This window comes from Fusarium keratoplasticum, chromosome 10 (genome assembly GCF_025433545.1).
Source record: "Fusarium keratoplasticum isolate Fu6.1 chromosome 10, whole genome shotgun sequence".
Lineage (NCBI taxonomy): Eukaryota > Fungi > Ascomycota > Sordariomycetes > Hypocreales > Nectriaceae > Fusarium > Fusarium keratoplasticum.
In genome coordinates this window covers 63561-78336 of record NC_070538.1, presented here as the reverse complement: position 1 = coordinate 78336, position 14776 = coordinate 63561, and the positions used below count along the sequence as shown (strand labels likewise).

Below are 14776 nucleotides of genomic sequence, written 5' to 3'. Positions count from 1 at the left end.
GGATTCCTCTCATTGGCAAGGCAGAGTTCTCGGAGAAACCGGACAAGCATGTATCCGTGACTGTTGGCTGTTCGCCCACGACTCGTGATCTCCAGTCGGCCAGGCAGCACCGAGAGGAAGTAGAATGGCGCATGACGAACGCTCCTGGTGCTCAACATGTGACCAATCCGAGGTAGACTTCGGACGGGCCGATGAGAGGGCGGGTAAATGGAAGTGAGGCAGCGTCTGAAGCGTTGCACAGCATCAGAGCATCAGAATGAGGATGACACGAGAGCAATAGCCAACGGGCCTGACCACTCCGCGGATCTTTCTCAACAAACCCGAAGACAAAGTTAGACGTTTCTCAGCATACCTTATCTTACATCCAGGTATTATCCCAGGGCATCCATGGGCAGTCTGAGGCGCAAGTGTACCCCAAGAAGGAAACTAACTTTGGCGGCCCTGGAGATATCACGAGTTGAATCTCAGGATTCACTATACTATTTTTGTCAATCAAGGTCGTATTAAAGTATCATATACTCATCTTTTATCCGAGAACACCTAGCCGTTCTTCCGAGGCGCAAGCATGCGCCTGCCATCTCACGCTCAGGGACATCAATTTCGCCATCATCATTAGCCCACGGAGACTTCCATCCAATGCCTTCTCGCCACGGTCATCTCGGACCACTGCCCTTATGTACTACCTTCCATCTTGAGGAACGGCCGAGCCGGTATCCTTCCTTCCGGTTGATCTCGGCTGTGTAAGGGCGCCTAGATGTGGGTATGTTTACCTCGGTGTTGCTGTCATCAGGCTAACCCTGTGACGTCCCGGCGCCGACAAGGCAGATTGAAGTGATCTATCGTTAGCCGTGTTGATTCTTCTGCGTTCTATTGGGGTGGTAGAGAAGCTGTCCGTCTGTGTCGTTGGACTTACCATCTATCAACTCAACGTCCTGGATGAGCAACCATGTAGGTCTAGTGCCAGAGGTTTCTCACTTGGTTAGCATGGTATGGATGTTATTATGAAATCATAAACTCTAGGATAATCTCAACTGGTGGAATATACCGGCCACTGATAATGAGATGCTGTGTGTTTATCTCCAATTTCATCAAAGCAACGGTTGAGCGAGCCATACGTAGTATATGAGCTAGCATCTGAGAGGTTACTTATTGTGGGGTTCTTCTATTTTTGTCCATTTACCGGGGGCCGAAACCAGAACCGCCGGCCCACATTTCTTTGTTGGCTCACCCGAGCTCACCACCGGCTCAGGTTAAAGCAGCGACTACTCAGGATCGTGGGCGAGAAAGGAAACAGTGCATGTCGATATTCGCATTGCGTATTAGGCTGTTTCACGGGAATGGATTGCGGTACATGCTCCCGGCTCCCTTCAACTGCCGTGTCGACGACTGCGAGCTCCCGTCGTCGTCCTCGCGCTGTCGTGACGACACCGTCACCTGCGTCTGAATGATCTTGGTGATACCCCGGGACGTGTTTGCCCTGCTCAGGCCATCTCCGTCTATATCGATGCGTGCTTCGTTTGTGCTCGAGAACAACTGGCCGGTATTTGTGCCCGATCGACCCTTGTTGGAGGCTGCATTTGCATTTGTGCCGCCGCCCATGGGCTTGGACTGCAGCTCGGTGCCCTGGTTGTAGTAGTCGTTCTGGTACGAGCTGTTGTCGCCGGTCGCGCGGACGACCTTGACGATGAGAGAAGAAATGTTGAGCTCAATATGCAGCTTGAGCATGTAGACCAGCGGGTGGAACTGAACATAACTACATCATTTCCGTTAGTGGTGGAACAGTAAATCGGAGAGATTTGGCGCTTACATGAAGCCATTGCCAATCGACATGCTGCCAATGAGGATAACCTTGACGCCACGAGATTAGCTTGATCTTTTCGCACGTGGGAGCTGAAGCCATACATCGAGACTCATCGACACTGCAATCATGGCAAAGTTGAAGCGTAGCAGTGGCTTGTACTTGTCCAAACCGTTGGAGATCAGCTTGACTCGGATCAGATACATGAAGTAGCTGTGCAGAGCGGCATCAATGATGAGGAACAGGCCCTTCTCGATGCGGTCGTAGATGTGGTTAACGTTGATCCATGTCGACGAGATCTGCAGCTGCGCGGGGATCCAGATGACAAAAACGCTGATGTTGATGATGCCGAGCAGGATGGCGGTCGCCCAGCGAATCTTTGCTCCGTCCCGACGGTCCACCATGAGGAGCGATATTCGGTTGATGATGATGCCGCAGATGCATTGAATCTGAACGACCCAGAGAGCCACTGCCCATGTTATGATTAGCTTTCTTCAATCGATTCGATCCGCGCGGGGGTTGGTCCTACAGAAAGTGAAGTAGATCCAGAAGCTAATCACATTTTGCATCGTCAGTTCTCACATTGAGACAGAATGAATAGGGTTTCGGTACTCACCTTGGCTCAATAAACCCTCGCAGGAAACACCACGACAGCACACTAATGATGATCGAAACAAGCCACTCAGCCCAAACCATGATGACATATGGCTTGGCGCGTCCTGAGCGCTTCCATTGTGCATATGTCTGTTTGATGGCCTTGTGGCCAGAGAACATGCCCGTCGCGAGCGTAAAGCCCCAGATGATGCTGGCGACCAACAAGTCATTGAGGTTGGGCGCGACCACCTTGTAGTGGTCCGGGACCAAAAAGCCCGGCATCTTTGTTTCGACGAAAAGGGACACACGGCTGACGAGGGGGACAAAAAAGAAAAAAAGAAAGGCGAGTAAGAAAGAAACAAAATCCCAGGAACACGGTAGGCTTGCGCAGTGCGATTATGCAGTTCCTCTTCAAGCAATAAAACTCTGACAGACGTGCATTGATTGCCCTTGGGAAGTTCATCTTGACTTTCCAGCCAACAACATCCACCCTTTGTGGACCAAACTAGGTCTTACGGCATCTAGCAATGATCTACCGGGACTTGGTAGCATCTCGTTTTAGAGAAGGGAGGGGGGAGGAAAGGGGGGGCACGCAATCTGAGACGTTTGTGCGCGGATAGATCCTGTTAGGGGTCCTTCCAAGTTCAATAATGGAGACTAAAAGAAAAAAATAATGGATACAAAATCTCAATCCCCGCGGGCTGCTAGGCCGATTCTGGTGTATGATAGCTGATCTGCGACGCGGGACCCCTACCCCAGTCAGGGGACTCTGGAGCCCCAATACGAATGGACAGAGCACGTAGCATTGCGATTGGAATCTTCTTGAACCCGAGGTTCCGAGGTGGTATCGGTTTATAAAGATGGCCAAGTGTATGCGAATTGTCGGAGCCATTTGACTCGGTCGCTTCCTGTGAGCCGCAATCATACAGATTGGGAAATTTGGTCCTTAGCGATGAATCTCTGATCGTGTCAGAAACCCTGAGGACTGTTACAAGATACCTCGAGAGTTTCCTGGTGCAACGTTCGAGACGAGTAGCGCCAAGTCGGCAGTTCACATCAATCGCGCAGATATACACAGACAGCGGACGAACGGGTCTCTATCGGTCACCTCATCCGCCTCCCCTATGTTGCCAGGTCACCTTGCGAGAGGCTCAGCTCGACGATCCGTAGATAGCTCAACGGTCGCTGACTCGTACTCCACCGAGTCAATAGCGCGCTTGTCTAATGCTGCACCGGCGCCCACCCCGCGAGTCAGCTTTGAGCGTTTTCTCGCCAGCCAACACAAGTTAGCCTAACGGTCGTTTAGGCCGCCTAAGCCAGCCTCAGACTAGCCAGATGGAAAATCAAAAACGGTTTTCTAGCCTCCTCTCTAGCTTTTTTTTCTACTTCCGGCTTTAGTTGGTTTTGATATTTCGTCACCGGACCGAACGCGGTCCGGAGGGAAGCTCCTCTCTCTTCCCTAGCCCTATCTAAATGAAAGGCAAGCCCCGAAACGGTGAGAAAGATTCGCTCCGAGCGAGGGCCGCCGCCTGACATGTTCAAAACAGACACCTTGCCTCTTTGGGGCCCCGGTCTCCAGATTCATCCAGTAAGCTTTTGTCAGTGTCATGGGGGCGGACCATATGGGGCAGCCGAAACATGAGTCCCAGTAACAATGGCAAAACGGCCAAGAAACTCTGTTGGCTCTAGTGCCCGGAAAGAACGTGGCGATCCTCCATGGGTGACGACGCCTAGCGGAAAACTCGGAGCTTTTCATGAGTCGGAAAAGACCTGCCTCGATAGGGAGGTAGTATTATTTGATAATACCGCCGCACCAAAAAATAGGTGCCTCACGAATAGTTAGGTGCAATCAGGTAACCCCTCCATTTTAATATACCCCTTAGCAAGGCTCACTCAGAGGCATATTGATAGCTTTAATATAAGTATTTATTTCTTGTTTTTCTAGATTTTAAATATTAAGTCTTTAGGATATAATATCTTTATAACGATCGTGTAGTTCCTAAGGGATAAACCGGTCATGCTGGGTTTATATTGGCAGTGGTGCTAGTATTGTCTTAAATAGGAATGTAAGTCACGTCTAGTAATGTGCTTAAGGGTATTGAGTGTAACTAAGTTGTATTAATAGCTGAGGCAGCTACTATATAAGAAAGTGTAATGAACGTGTTTTATAAACTTCGTTACGGCTCATAATAGTCAGTCACGGTACGTACCTGCCGTACCGTGAGTCCGTTCTGCTGGTTGGTTATCTGGTGGAGGCATACGTGATCGTGGTTGGTGCCATAACACTGCTATTAGCCTCCATGACAATATCATCGTGTATTCCAAACTCGACGCTTTGCTACGGCTGCTAGGGAGCAAGCCAAGACCCTCTAAGCTTGCAAACAAATTGCTAGCCCTTGATACTTTTCAGAACTTTTTTTTCCTTCGCGTTTTTATTCTTTAAAGTCAAGCTCGAGCAAGTTTGAAAGGGAAAATATGCTGAACCAAATACCATAAGCCTGAAGGGGCCAACATACATTATACCTGACCAACCTGGACTTAACATAACGGTTTGAGGCACTGGTTATCGACAAGGATATTGATAAAACGTCGAATTACACCGCCAACCGAGGATGTGTGGGGCTGACACCCTCCTCCGCGGCAGTAGATTCCCGATTCTGGCCATTGGCAGGATAGTTGCTGCTAAACATTGAGAAGATACAAATTTTAGCAAGTGCTATGTTGGTTTTAGGCCTTCATTCTACTCACTGCGACAATTTTCTCATCTGCTGCTTGGCCGAGTTCACTGTTTCTTTGACCTCGATGTAGTTGGTGAAGATGTGTATGCCCTGTTTCCTGATTAGCATCTGGTCACCAGTTCACAGGAGGTGGTGCCTTACTAGAAGACCACTGATGATAAATAGAACCCAGGCGATGATCGAAAAGGTGATAACAGTCCGCCACTGCGAACATCCGGCTCCATTGATGTTGACCTTGCCCACCGGCCCAACCCTCCAGAAGCGTCCCCAATAATAGCCCCAATAGTTGTCGTACCACCCTGCACTGCAGATGTGGCTTCTCGTTCTCCATCATGACCCAAAATTATTGAGTTCCTGTCAACAAGAGAGCAGCAGAAGGTTCTCACCGTTTCAAGCAAGCAAAACGCGACCAAGAAGGCCCAGTACGATCGCACCACAGGCGAGTTCCAGAAATCGCAGGATTAGGGAGGCGGCCTTGTGCCCAATTCCACTACTCGCCATCCTTGGATGAAGCAAAAGCTCCTTGATAATGGGTTGTAAGTAGTCAAGTAATTGGTTGATGATTGATACTAAGGATTTGTTCGACTCGAGACGAAACAGCAGGCTGTTATTTCTTTAACCACGAATACCTGGATATAAGTAGACTGTGAAGGCCAATACCTTTGTATAATCTGGTGTTCCTGCTTAGTCCGTAAAGAGGGCGATGTTCTTTAACTTTGAGCAACATCACCGTGATCCAAAGGCTTGTTGAAGGTTGGCGCCTGACATTGGCGTCGCACCGTCTTCCACAGTCTTCCAAGTAGAAACTTTATGCTTCGCACTTAGATGGCACCTGTGTTGTCTCCGACTCAAGTCGTCTTTTTTAATGTTATCGCCTCCGAGATGAAGGGCAACGCTAAGAAAATCGCCGCGAGCAACTTCTTTGTTCTTTACGCAGCGGCAGTCACGGCTAGACCTCAACTGGAGAAGAACAAACCCCGATACACTGAGGGAATCATCACCAATCTTGTCTCACTCACATTGTAGGGCGGACTCGAAGAGTTTAGCTTGAACTGACACTCAACATGTAACATCAAGATTCTGGCAAGTACTATATCTCCCTGCAGGATATAGACGATGCCATGTATTACTTGTGGGGGTCTCTAGTCAGGCGATCCCCGTGGGAGCTGGAAAGCTAGAGTGTTGACGCGGCTGCCCAAGATAAAGAGAAATCAAGCGCCCAAGATTGAGTCTGGCTCAGGGCCGGGACTGCAAGGTCGACGCCTCCTCACCTTTTCCTTTGAAGGGGTAAAACCCACCATGCCTTTGGAGATTCGGCCCTGTTGCGTTAACGGCGGCCAAGAACGATCTCCCTATCTTTGCATGGTCTAAGAACTCCGCATCCTCTCATACGCTCATTCTTATCCCAGTCGTCGACCGCCCACAATATCGTCCGACCAGCGAAAACCTCTCGGGGCCCTGGGGTAATCTGATGGCGGCCGCAGCGAGTTAGGCTGGACTGTTGGGAAGCTTACGCGTCGCGCTCTCATTTAGCAGTGATTAGGGTGGCTGTTAAACTAGAATCTCAAGCAGGTGGTCTCGGTCGAGAAAATTCCCAGAAGGCAGAGCAAACTCAAGGGAACGATGGTCCAATCTAAAACAGCCAGTGACAAGGTATTGTAGTCCCAGTGGAAGCAGCGTGCTGCCCCGGAAAGCCCGGCTGTCGAGCGCCGAGCTTAGCGGACGGTGTTGGCCAGAATACCTAAACCTTAAAGCGACTAAGTTCGTTAGCGTCTGTCCTCCGCTGAAGATAAGAGTGTCATCCTCTGTCCGTATCTAGTACCAAGTTCATCGCCAGCGCCCTTGTCGACAACCTTCTCAACTCCAAGCAATACCCATAAAGGCGACTCTTTCATAAGAAAGGAGACGGCTTCCATCCTCAAACTTTGAATTATCCCTTCTATTCCTCTCATCTCGCCTCCTCTTCAACTTTCGGATTCAGAAACTTGACGTTCACCTCCTTGAGCTTCGGCGAGGTCACCAATGTGACGAGACAAGATGCCCATCACAAACGATGCAGATTTAGGTGGGAATACCGATCAAGAAGCCCAGGTCACCAACGGTCATGCCTCTCGTGGGAAATGGCTTCAAAACGAAGATGCTGAACTAGAAGCTAGGTAAGTCACAAGAACACACATCCCCAGGACGATACCTCATCCGTTACGCCAGCGCTAAGATATGTGCACTTTCTCGTATTCCAGCCGTTGGTGGTTCCTCTCAGCGGCATTCCCTATGACCGCAGGGGCTCTAGGTCCCGTAGCTTCGGCGTTTAGTATCTGTTCCCTAGTTGAGCCATGGCGACAGCATCTCGTTCCCGGGGGAGCTATCCAGGACGCCGCTCCAGTCCCGGACCCGACGTGGTATGCCATGTCCTGATTTTGAACGATGCCTAAAGCGGCTCTTCCCTGATATATGTTCCTATAGGTTGACGATTGTCGAGGCCATCCAGCTTGTTATCGGCATCATCTCCAACATATTTCTTCTCCTCAACATGGCAAGACGAGTCCAATTTCGCCTGGCCCAGCCCATCACAATAATTGGATGGTACTACACAAGAAAAACATACAATCGGGGGACGTCGCTAACATGAGGTCAACAGGTACGCCTCTGCTCTATGCCGCATGTCTCTGAGCGCTGCTGTCGCTCGGCCTCTCAAAGACATTGGGTTCCCTCAAAACGAGGTTGTCTGGTCTCAGGCATTTTACTATGGCATTTGGGCAGCCATCCTCTATTTCGTCGATGCTTCGCTCATGGCGGCTACCTTCTGGGGTGCTTTGACTGGTCGCTACCGGAAGGACTTTATACTGACCTTAAGTCAACGCACTCTAATGTTACAGACCATTATGTTCCTTACATACCTCCTCCTTGGCGCCTATGTCTTTTCCCAAGTTGAAGAATGGAACTACCTGGATGCTGTGTATTGGACCATCGTTACCCTCTTTACTGTTGGCTTTGGTGATTACTATCCTAATACTACTCTTGCAAGAGCGCTCCTGATCCCATACGCGCTCACTGGTATTATAACTCTTGGTTTAGTCATCAGCTCAGTTAGGAGTCTAATGCTCGAGCATGGACGACGCTGCGTCGCAGCCCGAATGGAAGACAGGAAGCGACGCAAGATGATCCGGACTATAACACGCAGTGATGACGATAAAGTTCTCGAGCCCATCCGCCAACAGTTCGAAATCTCACACACACAATCAAACAAAGCGCCGGCAAACGAGTTCGAGCGCCGCAAGGCCGAGTTTGCTCTGATGCGCAAGATTCAGGCCAAGTCCTCATCTCACGGAAGATGGGCAGCTATGGCTATCTCTACGTTCTCATGGCTCGTTCTATGGCTCGTGGGTGCTGTTGTCTTTGAGAAGGCTGAGAATCCCTATCAAAACTGGTCATACTTTAACGCTTTCTACTTCTGCTTCGAGGCCTGGACGACTATCGGATATGGTGATCTCGCCCCTATATCTAATGCAGGCAGATCTTTCTATGTCTTTTGGTCTCTCCTAGCATTACCCACGATGACGGTACTTATCTCACATGCTAGTGATACTGTGGTTAGGATCATCCGAGATGGTACTATTCTACTTGGAAATGTCACGATCCTGCCGAACGATGGAGGCTTTTTCGGAAACATGAAGCATATCATCAGCAAGATTACGTTCGGTAAGGCCTTCCCAGGTCACCTGGACTCTGCATCTACAGAGTTGGCGGCACCCTCGAAGAACATCGATCAACCATTAGCTGGGACCGTGAACGAGGCCTGCGAACCAACTCTCCAAGACGACAACAGAGGCTGCCCCAGTGCCTCTGCTGTCGGCCAAGGGGTTTCACAGGACAGCCGCCGATCACACACTCGTACTGCTCCATCGATTTTCACCTCCGAATTGCGCTGCAATCATCACAATGGGCTTCCCACAGGCACTGACTTCCACTTCCTCCTTATCTCCGAGATCAAGGTCATCGCCACCCACCTCAAAGAATCCAAGCCGCATCACTACACTTTCGACCAATGGGCCTGGTACCTCAAACTCATGGGCGAAGATGAACACAATGCACAGATGCACTGCAAGGCCACGCCGAAGGGAAAGGCCCGGGGTCCTAGCCATGGGGACCCAGATATGGAGCTGACGTGGTCGTGGGTCGGGCCTGGCAGTCCTTTAGTGGGTAGTCAGGAGGAGAGCGAGTGGATTTTTAACAGGCTGGTGGATAGGCTGTGGGAATCGCTGTCGTCTGAGAGGAGGCGGAGGCTGTGGGACCTTGCCAGGGAAGTGTATCCAGAGCTATAGGGGTTTTTGCAATTTGGATAGAGATGAGAGCGTGAAGGAGAAAAACAGGACAATGGCCGTGCTTTGATATACTGACCACTCACATATGCGACGAGGTTGAAGACTTTTTCGCATCTCGTTTGTTTGGTGCGTAAATGTGATGGAGGAGATTGGATCTGTTGCAAAGTACCCAGGGGGCTGACTAATGATAGGCCGCCCCTCTATTCATCACAGAGGGGGCATCACAACCTATAACTACGTCACTACTATAACCGCCTTGCGCACCGTAATTACCTTATTTCTCCACGAATTAAAGTCCAATCTCAATAAAAATACTATCAATAAATAGCACTTAATCTAATCAATTAATTCTATCAATTTGAGTCTTCTTAAGGCTATTTCTATATTGTTATGTATAAGTGAATATAATGCCTAGTCTTAGGCCCGCGACGGCGGCATAGGAATTATCATCCCGGCCACCATAATGCACGCCTCGACCCTCTCGTCATCCAAGTAGTTATTAGGCACGCGATCATAGCCGAATCTGCCCTAATCTTCTCGGCGTAATAGATCCTCTTCCTAATCGCTATTTTCAGGCGAATAATCCCCTCTTCCGGCCGCTAAAGCGGCTTATATAAATCCTTCGATCTATATATTTATAATAACCTTAATATCATCATAATCCTCCTCCTTATTACCGAGTAATAATAGCATTAAGTCTCCTAATAATACTAAGAGCATATCTTTAGGTATATTATCTAGCTAACCTCGCAAAGCTACCGCCTCTCGTAAGGCTATAGCCTTATTAAGGTTAGCTAAATAGTCGGCGGCCTCGGGAATAGCTTTAAGAACATACCGACCCTAAATTTAATACTAAAAGTCCTATTTTTCCTTATTAGCTTTAATCCAAAGGCGCCTATAGTTCTATAAGGTTTCTTTTTCTATCTTAGATATTATTCTCTAGCGGTTAGCCTCCTATAAAGCCATCACGGCTACTTTTATAGCTACCTTTTCCCTCTTTGCTTTTATAGCCGCGCTACCATAAAGGCGCGGCCGGCTATTATTACAAAGTCTCTAGAGGATATTATTTTACTACTAAGTTAACCTTTTTAACTCTAATCTCTAGTCTTTTTCCTCTTATACTTTAACTATATATTTTAACTCTCCTATAGTAAAAGTACTATCTTTAACGCCCTTAATTTAGCATCGACTTTATATATAGTATCCCTCGAGTTATATATAGTTCTTCTATAATATAATAATATTCTCTTATAACTTTTATATTATAATAGCGAGATTAATATATATTTTAGCGCTCTAGATAACTTTTCGTATTAATATATTAAGGAGGGATATAGACCTTTAAATAAAGCGATTAGAGAGTTACTTTTTAATTCTCCTCGGGGTTACCTTATCCTTATTTAATATTATTAGGAATAAAGGCTTTAGTCGCTTTTTAGTATATTAGCGGAGCGGACCTAGGATAACTTCTAGGTTAATAGGGAAGATACTTAACCTTTTAAAGCTAATATATATATAATAGGCCTTAAATACGGCTATATATATATAATTCTATTAGTTTAGAAAGTCAAATCGAGAGATCTATATACCGCCGGCTATTATAAAGTCCCTAAGAGTATATTTTTATTTATTTTTAAGGTATTAATAGACGCTAATATTAAGAGGTTATATATAATGACTTATATAACTTAGAAGGCGATATAGGATAATATTAAATATTCTATAATACTAGATAAATTTAAGATCCTTATAAGCGGAAAAGGAGTCTATTAGTAAGAGCTAGTATAAGATTAGTGCCTTCTTAACTTAGTAACGAGGTTTAAATATATATTCCTCGTTAAATTAGGACTTAGTAATAATTATTAGGTAACTAAACCACTCCTTAATAGAGGATCTAGCAAAGGTCTCGCTAGTGGTAAAGGAATAGTAATTAAAGTATTATAGCTATTAGATAGCTTAATAAGAGTTATTATAACCTATATCTATAAATATAAGGATAACCCGCTTATTAATATTAGCATATATATATTCCTCTAATAATATCTTCGCTATAAGTATTAGGAACAAAGGAATTAACCTCTTAGCTATGCTAATAGTATTAATAGATATTAAAGACTCTTTATTCCTAGGCTAAAAGATAATTATCTATAAGTTTTATTTTATTTAGGTAAAAAAGAGCTTTAGGCTATTATTTACCTACCTAATTTATAAGGGGGTCTTATTAAAGTTCTAAAGATTATACTTTTAGATACTAAGGGTACTTATTAAGGTATTAAATTCCTTAAATTAATTATTAATATATTATATATCTATCTTAGCGGCGGCATAGGTGATTTCTTAGACCTTTAGGGACTTATATTAAAGCTCTAGATAATACTTTTTAAACTTCTATACCTATAATACTAATATAAGAGGCTATGGGTTATTAAATTAGTATCCCTAAAGGAAATTAGCGTAATTATAAATAAAGGCTTCTAATATAGTAAAAGCGCTATTCTTAATTAAGCGGATAAAAGTTACTAAAGCCTATTCTTTTGGCCTAATTAGCGCTAATAGAGTCCCTCCTTTAGAGTTAGAAGGTAGCGGTTTCTTAGCTTTTAATAGATATATATATTTCTTAGTTAAGGAGGTATTTATATGGTGAAGCGTAGTGGTATTATTAATATTATATTTAGCTAGGGAGGGGTTTGCCTAAGTTATTAGTAGTATAGATAGCCTAGATAGATATGTATATGCCGTATGCGCCATAGCGGTGCTTTTTTTAGCTAAAAATCGAGGCATAATTAATTTTAATTAAAAATAAGATCTAACTTTAATTTAAAGCTATTTAGACCTTAATTCATAGAGAAATAAGGTAATTACGGTGCGCAAGGCGATTATAGCAGTGACGTAGTTATAGGTTGTGATGCCCCCTCTGTGATGAACAGAGGGGTTGCGTAACTCGCTTACCTAATCCCCTGGGTAGGGCTATCCGTGTGGATCGCCTTAATCTGTATGTATTGCTTGTTCTTGCTTCTGAGATGATTCCCTTTTTCCCTTTTCGGACCGTGACGAGGCCTTCCTAATTGGGCCTAGTACATCCGACGAGCCGGAGATCACCTGGCCGGACAATGAAGGCACGTGACTACCCTCAGAGCTGTTATACAGGGTCCAATCTGACAGTATCACTTCCAGACTTAATGCATTTGGCGTGTCCTCTCAATACGCATGCCACACCAAAGGGCCGATACATACGCTAAGCCATTAAAGTTAGCTAACAGGCCTCGGAGAAATATCTGAGACGACGGGGTAACAGCTTACCATTAGTAAGCGAGCGCTAACCTAGATTCCATATAAGCCTCGGTAAAATTTCTTTGCCCTTTCGCAATCATCCACCTCTACACCTCCCCTAACCGTCTTCCTCCGCATCCCCCGAGAACCCGATCGCAAAAATGACGCCGAGGGGTGCTTGTGACTCGTGCAGACAACGTAAAATTAAGGTATGGCTACCCCCAGCTCATCCGCTACAGGGCCGAGAACCCGTGTTGATTCAAGCGATGTAGTGTGACCGTTCTTCACCGATATGCTCCCCGTGTCGTTTATCTGGTCTCCTGTGCACCTACTGCATGTCACGCCGGAAACGAGGTCCCAAGCCTAAGAGTCGATCAATTCAAGCTGTCACGCCCGAACGAGGACCCAGGCTTCCCACATCTCACGACCGTGAGCCGCGAGGCATCTCGAACTCTCCATGTGATGCTGCTCCCATTCATGAAATCAGCCCGGAGACACAGCCTGGAGGCATTATCAATCCAAGCCCACTCGCTGTCTGCCACCGAGATCTTGTTTCATACTGTGCAAGGGAGGGATACACACCCGAACAGTCAGTCGAGCGTTGCATCGACCTCTATATGCAATTTGTCTTCCCTCTACTACCGATTATCTGCGAATCTACTCTTCGCTCCCAGGCAACACTAAATCTCCCGTCTTTCACTGACGGGATACTCTCGCCCCTTTCCGCCTTGACGCCGGATATGATTGCCGCGATCCGAACTTACTCCTTAACTGCGTCTCTCTGCGCCGTCGTCGCGCACGTCAGGCCATGCGAGGTGTACCCCGAACATGACACCATTGGTTCCTTGTTTTTAGCTTCATCTCAAGCAATGCTACAACCCTATGCTGGATATGACATCTCTTATCCAACATCGGCTTCACTTTCGATCCGTATCTTCCAAGCATCCTGCTATCAAATGATGGGGAATTCTTGTCTAGCGTGGCACACCATAGACGAGGCCACTCGCTTAGCCCAGCAGATGCGTCTCCACGACGAGCACTCGTATGATGGCCTAGACCCTGTCGAGGCAAAGCTGCGCCGCAACGCATTTTGGTTCCTGTACTCAGCCGATCGGTCAAACTCTGTGCTTAAGGGAAGAAAACAAGCTCTCGGGGAATTTAATCTACCGGGCTCCCTTACTACTACGTTCAGTCCAGATGACTGTCCTCAGCTGCTCGACCAAGTTCGGCCCGAGAATGGGGGCCATTTTGAAGAAAACCTGATGACAGGTTTCCAAAGACATCGCGATGTGTGGAGACTTGGGTTCAGTGTTCTCTTTGACCTGGATCTATTCCTGGCTACGAGTTCCCGAACCACCGGAGACACGGGGCTAAATGACACACAAATGAGAAGTCTCACCGAATCGTACTTGGATTTTTCGAGTGTTCTGGATGATCTACCGGAGTTTCTTCAGTCGCCAGCGATAATTTGTGAAACAGACAATGGGCGCGAGAAGCACCAAAGACGGGCTTTCTGGATCCAGAGGGCAAACATCACACTCTCATACCATTATCTGCGTATGGCCATTTTGAATCGCTTCTTATCCGCCAACCTGCTAGGTGTGCTTGGACTGAACGATGGCCAAACAGCGATAGACTTGAGAAAGATAGAAATCGCTCATGAGCTACTGATCCTGATCGCAAGCGTCCCTCTCGACGCGCTTAAAGCAAACGGAGAGCCTTTTGTAGGTCGTCCAGGTCTCCTACAGGGTCAGAAAGCAAGACATATTTTACTGACGGCTCGAATGTTCGTTCTCCAGGCCGAAAAACTTCGCTACGTTTGTGCTACCCTTCTTGAAGTAACGCAAAGGCATGAGCCGTCCCAGCTCCTGGCACGGGCTAAGAAACACTTTACTGCTTTACCCGTTGGCTCATGTGGGTCTAGCGACCCAGGCGAGCCAACCTAGCAAGCTAGGTTGGCCACAAAATTGTGAGACAGCCACAAAATTATGAGACAGGACCCGCACTTGATGATGTCCTCATTTTCATGCAATCACCACCTATTTTGGCCATAT

At 46.9% G+C, this 14776-nt stretch overlaps 2 protein-coding genes and 1 pseudogene across 3 annotated transcripts, besides 1 other annotated feature; 2 read left to right on the top strand and 1 right to left on the bottom strand.

The window, feature by feature from the left end:
- Positions 1-1329: 1329 nt before the first annotated feature.
- NCS57_01189200 lies at positions 1330-2701 on the bottom strand (annotated as a pseudogene). The gene is made up of 5 exons: positions 2415-2701; positions 2328-2350; positions 1903-2267; positions 1808-1848; positions 1330-1753 (listed from the first exon to the last, which is right to left on the bottom strand).
- Positions 1330-2701: a sequence feature.
- Positions 2702-7167: 4466 nt separating this feature from the next.
- NCS57_01189100 (uncharacterized protein) lies at positions 7168-9452 on the top strand (the record flags this gene model as incomplete). Its single annotated transcript, XM_053061587.1, has 4 exons — positions 7168-7286; positions 7371-7529; positions 7594-7713; positions 7769-9452. The coding sequence occupies 4 exons, from the start codon at positions 7168-7170 to the stop codon at positions 9450-9452; spliced, it is 2082 nt and encodes a 693-aa protein (XP_052908115.1).
- A 3431-nt stretch (positions 9453-12883) lies between these two features.
- NCS57_01189000 (Zn(2)-C6 fungal-type domain-containing protein) lies at positions 12884-14668 on the top strand (the record flags this gene model as incomplete). Its single annotated transcript, XM_053061586.1, has 3 exons — positions 12884-12931; positions 12995-14446; positions 14522-14668. The coding sequence occupies 3 exons, from the start codon at positions 12884-12886 to the stop codon at positions 14666-14668; spliced, it is 1647 nt and encodes a 548-aa protein (XP_052908114.1).
- Between the last annotated feature and the right edge of the window lie 108 nt (positions 14669-14776).